This window comes from Fulmarus glacialis, unplaced genomic scaffold, assembly GCF_000690835.1.
Source record: "Fulmarus glacialis isolate BGI_N327 unplaced genomic scaffold, ASM69083v1 scaffold8443, whole genome shotgun sequence".
Lineage (NCBI taxonomy): Eukaryota > Metazoa > Chordata > Aves > Procellariiformes > Procellariidae > Fulmarus > Fulmarus glacialis.
This window is the reverse complement of record NW_009203563.1, coordinates 7,354-14,178: the sequence shown is the minus strand read 5'-3', so window position 1 is coordinate 14,178 and position 6,825 is coordinate 7,354. Positions and strand designations below refer to the sequence as shown.

The window sequence follows — 6,825 nt, the reverse complement described above, 5'->3', positions numbered from 1 at the left end:
ACACAGGCTGGAAAATAATTGTTAAAAATCTTTGTATTCTCGCTGGAATGAAGGTAATTGCCCATTCTGCCAATGGCTAATTATGTTTGACTTGCTCGTGTCTTGTGGCCCTGAAGCAGAGCCTCCCGAAAATGCTGTAGCAACACTTTAGATGGGGTCCCACTTTTTACAGTCTAACCAACCTTTTTTTCCTTGTTAATCCCCAGAATGCAACAGCAACAACAGCAACGTCGAATGTTCACAGCTGCCCTCCTGGCACTTGTTTTCATTCTGGCAGCTGTGAGTACCACCGAGGCCGGCAAAAAAGAGAAACCAGGTAAGGTCCAATGTGATTCAGAGTTAATCCCCGAGATAGATTGCATGTGTGGGAGAATGTCAAATGCTTCTGGTTTTGTTACGAAATTCAGGTCATTCGTTAACCTTTTGACATACAGGGTAGGGATTTGTGCCTGTGACGTGGTGTTCTATGTTAAATAGGAAAACAGAAAGTACTTTCCATGAAAGCTGGCAGCTTGACAGCCCCAGAGACTGGCGTCCTCAGTTTATCACAGGGTGGGTATTGCAAGGCAGCTTAAAATTTGCTCTGGGAATAGGTTCGTGCTTGACTTAGGGAGAACCAAACAGGAGTGATGAAAGAGCAGTTATCATGTCGCTCGTTCAGTGTTCTATATGACAATGCTACGCCAATGCTGTGTGATGTGGAAATCCTCTGACAAAGAATTGAACTAACTCGCTGCTGCAGAGAGACAGCCAGACATCCAGCGGTAATTGCTTTCTGTCAGTGATGAACTCATACCTCATTATAGGAGAGACAGGCCTGGGGTGGAAAATTCACATCTATCAAACCCAGTTTTGGCGTTTTTTTAAGGAACACATCCTTTGGTGTTTTTCTTAAGGTCTTAGTATTTACAGGCTGCTTACACACCAGTTTATATGACCTGTGAGTCAATCAGAATTAGTGTTCCCATTGGAAAAAAAGGTGTTTCTAACCATTGTGGCTGTATGGAAATATGAGAAAATGTGAACGTAAATATACAAGAGATAGAAGGAAAATAATTTTATATAAGTTTATTTAAAGTTACTTGTGATGTTTTGGGGCCCTAGCTAATTATTTTTGTGAACTCTTGGGTTTGATAACATTGCTATCTTTTCTCATCAGACTTGGATTTAACGATTTAAATGATATCATGATCTTTATTTTTGTCCCTGAGCAACAAACCCACCTGTATTAACAGAATTTCGCGTACAGCTCTCCATGTAGTTTTTTTGTTCGCCTTTGGAGTTTTGGTCATATTCTGACATAAAATGTGACATAGTATACCAAGTGAAAAGTTTGTATCTCACAGCTGTTCCCTGGAAGTGCTCAAATCCTCTGATACACGACATCAACACATACATTTCTGATTTGTATAGTGTGTAGTGCTTCAGCTGGAACTGAAAATATTTGTGTGCCATCAGCTACTGGAGGAGTGTCCTTTCTGAGTGAGCCCTCCTGCATGTTTTGGCCAGTGATCCCTGAGGGTTCCTGGATGATTCCCCATTCTGAAGATGAGAATCCACTCCAGAATATCTAAGTGGACTAGTAAGCATGGTAGTGGGACTGAATTTGAATGATCCACCCTGCTTTGGAGTCAGAGGCTGACCTGTCTCTGCAGAACTGTGAAAAGGATGCCAGACCTTTTGCTTTTGGAGCAATTGTTTTACGAATATCTTCCTTATTCACCCTTTCAGGTGCTGAGACTGTTTCGTGATGGTTAGGGAACGTCTCCGTAGGCTCTGGGTACTGACCGCTTCTCTTGCTTGGGTTTGGTTCCTTGTCTTTGTCCAGAGAAAAAGGCGAAGAAGTCTGACTGTGGGGAATGGCAGTGGAGCGTCTGTGTGCCCACCAGTGGTGACTGTGGCCTGGGGACGCGCGAGGGCACTCGCACTGGAGCTGAGTGCAAACAAACCACCAAGACTCAGAAGTGTAAGATTCCCTGCAACTGGAAGAAGCAATTTGGAGGTAAGCATCACTCTCTCAAGGGATTTGCTTTGGTTTTTACTCAAGTATGGAGCAGGAAGTCTATGTTTTCTGCTTAGCCCCTTGGTGAAGGGGCTACTTCTCTATTTCAAGTTCATCGCAGCTGGAACATGTAAGGCATCAGAAGGCAGCTTCTTCAGAGGAAAGCAGCTCCTCTGCAGAGAGTCCATATAACCTACTTAATGTAAACTCAGTCTTCCAGCAGCATGTTTAAATCTGCTCTCCTGTGGTGTAAAACCCTATATAAGGCAGCAATGTAAGTGTCTCATGTTCTCTCACAGCTGTGAATCTCTGCGATGGTTACCACAGGCTTTACGTGACCTTGTGACATGTGATTTGCAGCATGGAGCATGGGTGGCTACCAGTGTGAGCATTGAAAGGAGCGAATGAAGACCATGTGTATTTCATCTATATTATTCCGTTCAGAAGGTTCATCTGTAACGGTTCAGAAAGATACGTCAGATCTGTCCTGGACAAGATATCTGTCCAGGGCTCAGATCTGATTACTCTTGCAAACTTGTTTTTTTATGTAGTAAACAGCTTGTATGGCTTTGACATAATTGTGACCTTACCAAGGCAATCAGTGCAGCAGTTACAGACTTGACAAGTTCATAGTTGCACATATGTTCTTGAAACTATTCAATCCTTATTTGGTAACCTTTGGCATCACACAAATGGAGGAACAGCCATACAGAATGTGAATGACATTTCCCACTGCTGTTTTGTCTCTCTTTCTTTCTCTTTCTTTCTTTCTTTTTCTTGTGTATCTTCGTAGTTAAATCTATTTTCCTTTGTATGACAATAATGCAATATCCACACAAAAGCAAGAGGATTCCATTTTAAAGCATTTGTGGGGGGACACTGCAATTATCACTGCAAATAATCTTTAAATTTTTCTTGGGATTCCTTTCTTCAGTTGCATGATCCTTTTGTCTACAAGCACTGGCTGTCTGTGATATCCTATTAGACTCATAGCATTTTTGTTTTCACACTCAGTCATTCTGTTTTTAAATTGCTTTTTATTTACTCGTTGCAGCGGAGTGCAAATACCAGTTCCAGGCCTGGGGAGAATGTGACTTGAATACTGCCTTGAAGACTCGAACCGGGAACCTAAAGAGAGCCCTTCATAATGCTGACTGCCAGAAGACTGTCACAATCTCAAAGCCCTGTGGGAAGCTTACCAAACCCAAACCTCAAGGTAAATTCCATCTGCTGAGAGCTGCACACTAGTTCATTTAAATCACTGGATTTGTGATGTCCTACATGCTTCAGTGGGAACTAAATAGTACAGGAGATTCTACTTTCATGGCCTTTCCTCAGTTCTGCACTGCTCCTACCTCCCAGCCGTCAGGCAGACAATATTCCTGAGTTGTGTAGTCAAGGCAGGCTCACACACAAGAGGTGAGCTGAAGATCAGAGCTCCAATTTTAACCTTAGACCACCCGTACTGCTACCAGTTTGCTTATGCTCACTAGACCTCCAGGGTACGGATGCCTTTCATAACTCACCTGTTGACAGGAACAGACCAATAATAGCATGCAAAAACATCTCTCAATAAAGACGCCTTTTGTATAAGGTTTGTTTTGTATTGAATAATGACTAGTTGAAAAAGGGACTGCTTTCCTTCTGGACGGGTAGTATTGAAGGGATATTTTGCTCACTGCATGTTGAAAAGAGGGTATGTGGATGTTTTGCGCTCTTGGGATTGTATATTCTTTATTCAAAGATAGCAGGAAGGAGAGTATGGAATGTATATGTCTCATTTAAATGCCAGTGACAGTGTAATTCCTAGTACACAGAAAGGCATATGCCCTGCATTTGTGTTTCCAGGTGTCCCTTAGACAAACTTACTTTCTTTCTAATCATTAAAGCCTTTTAATGTACTCTTTTGTTGGAGTAACAGGTGTTATGTGTGTAGGATGATTTATAGTGGGAGCTAAAACTGTGAGATCTTGTTTGAGATACAGAAGTAATGTGTTTTAAGTGGATTATACAAGCTATGCTACCCTGGCATTTGTTTGCTTAAAACCAGCTACGTTTAACACATTCCAGGCTCTGAATACGTGGATATGTATAAAAATAAATGTGATTAGGAGTGACAGGTGCAACTTGGACCAGCAATTTTCAAATTGTGGATGGTGGTGCACCATTGATCTGAGGGGTACCTGCAGGTGGCCTGCTCCGCTTGTGCAACCAGAGACGTGTCTGATGGTTGCAAATGCTTTCTCTGTGCGTGCATGCATCCATCTGCTTTGCAGTCAGTACAGCTGTAACTGGTCTTCCTCGCACATCATCCATGGAGTTACCAGATAAGCACTGAGTCTAGAACCTGCGTAGATAATGACAAGCTGTGAAGTAGAAAGGATACAACTAGATTTTGAGAGACCAGCTGACTTGGTTGAGTTGGCAGCAATAAACATCTTCATTTGGGGATGGAAGTGACTGGGTAGGAATGCGGGAAGGGCTTTGAGCTGTGTGATTTTATTGTTTATTAGTTTGGGGGGAAGGACTTTTTTTTGTTTGGGTTTTTTTTTTTTTAAGTTTCCATGCCTAAGTGGCATTTGGGAGTTTATTGAATGAAGCTTCCTATTGTGCTGCCAGAATGCCTCTGCTGCTCGAGCCACTAGTAGCCCTCTGCCTTGTTCTGCTCCCGCTGAGTCAGTGTAGTCTGTCAATAGCTGTCAGAAGAGGGGAGAGGGAGACAAAGCGGAGCGTTGGTGCAGCATCATTTTGTGAGAGCAGTGCTGTTGGGTAGTACAGGGTCGTTTTCAAGTTACGGTTTTAAAGGTAGAGCTTGTGAAATTACTGGGTTGGAGTTAACTTCAACTGATTCTAGATTTGAGTGAGTTATAGCTGAGACTGAAACTTGGACTGGGGCTGACTGCAGCAAACATAGTTACGTGGTTTGACTTAATTAGGAAACCTGACTTCATTTGATTTGAAGGAATGCAAAAGGAGAAATAGGTACAAACGTAGGTTTGTGATCATAATAACTGTGGGCAGAAATTCTGCTCTCCTGATTTGTGTTAGAAATCTCACGGCATCTTCCTGCATGCCACCTGCTCGTTCATCTGCTGTTGGCTTTAGTAGGAGCAGCACGCATGGAATTCACACACTTGCAGCCTGCCTGGGCCCTGAGCTAAGACAAGAAATCCATATTGCAAATCTGTGGGCATAACTACATAGGAGCTACACGGGACAGTATATTGGCAGCAGTAGGAGGGACTAGAGTGTAAGAAATCAGGTCAAGCAGATTAGTACTGTGTGAAATGTTGTGCCCTACTGAACTTTATTTCTGAATTAAAAATCTGAGTGCTGACATGTTAGCTGGAATAAGAGTATTTGTTTTCTTCCTGAGGTGAAGGAAATTACAGGTTGGAGGATAAGTCCCAACCCACATCTAGATAAAGGAAAAATTAAACTGTATCCAATCTATAGTTAGAATAGAACCCAATTTAATTCTTTGGAGATGAGAAGTAAGATCTAGATTATTGTCTGAGCACTTGGAATGGACTGCAGGAACCTATTAGGCTCCCTTTTCACCCATAGCTTTGCATCAGTGGCTTAAGACTGCAAGAGAAAAAGCATATGATATGTTATTTGGAGGCAGCAGTCTTTTTCTGAGGCATAGAGTTGCATAAGGTCTGCATTGATGTGCAGCTAGACCTGTAAATGCTGATCAAGTGCCGTATGTTCCTACTGTGATTGCCTGGAGTGGCAGGGCACTGGCTCTGGCATTTGGGAGCTCTGGCAGCAGAATAGTAAGTGAGGGGCTTATTGATTACAGGAGTCTGTTCTACCCCTAAGCGGTTACCTTTCTGACTGGTGTGTGCTTCAAGAGCTGCATCACTGAATACATCTCTCACAGCAATAGGTTGGGAGTACCAAAAGCAGATATGAACTGACCGAAAATATTGCACTGAAAAATACTAGTATATTCAGAAAAAGGGTTGTTTTCATGATTTTCCTGACTAACCCCCTTTCCCATGCCCGGAAATTTTCCTTCTATTAGGTCGTGTTCATAACCTCTCCATTACATCACTTTTCCTTTTGCTTTCATATTGTAAATGGGGTGAGTAAAAGCCCCTATTTAGCTTCTCCAATCAATTGTAGTTCTATATATCTTCTGTTACTTCTTGTCACTTGCCAGCTTTTAAAGCTAAAACCTCTGACTTAAGTATTTTGTTGTATAACAATTTATCACAATAAGAATAGTCTCTACTGGACTTACCTAAATTCCTTCTATTATTGCTAAATAATTTCTGAGATGAAGCTGCTGGACAGTACACAGTATTCCAAGCATGTCCTCTACAGATTTGTGTTGAAAAGAAAATATCATTGTAATACTTCCTTTATTGTTCATTACACCCACTAAATAACCTAAATATGTTTTTCTTTTGATCACTGCTTGCATGTGGATCAGATATCTTTATCTGAGACCTTCACAATTCTCCCCAACTCCTACATTTTTTTAAAATGTTAATTAATGTGGTTAGTTAAGAATCCAAGAAGGTGTGTGGGTAAGGCAGATTATTTTATCTAGGCTTGCCCAATGAAGTATCAGATTTCACCTGACACATTTCCCTAGTGTGGCTTGGTGTCTGAAGTTTCTCCCCACCTTCTCTGTTCTTTGAGAAAAATGCAAATAAATAGATGTTATTTGTAACTGCTGGTCTCCTGTTGCTTATCCGCCTTTCCCGCTCATGAACATGCAGCAACTTTGCTGGTAGGATGAACCCTGTGTCTCTCTCCTCTCACCTAACTGTTTGGAAGATGTCTGCTGTTTCATAGAAGTTTGATCTATG

The 6,825-nt window shown here is 41.8% G+C and overlaps 1 protein-coding gene across 1 annotated transcript; it reads left to right on the top strand.

Moving 5' to 3' along the window:
• Positions 1 to 207: 207 nt before the first annotated feature.
• Positions 208 to 3,218, top strand: PTN (pleiotrophin; the record flags this gene model as incomplete). The annotated part of the gene is made up of 3 exons (XM_009574682.1): positions 208 to 316; positions 1,829 to 2,002; positions 3,057 to 3,218. Coding segments are annotated over exons 1-3 (445 nt in total), but the record flags the coding sequence as incomplete, so codon positions are not given.
• Between the last annotated feature and the right edge of the window lie 3,607 nt (positions 3,219 to 6,825).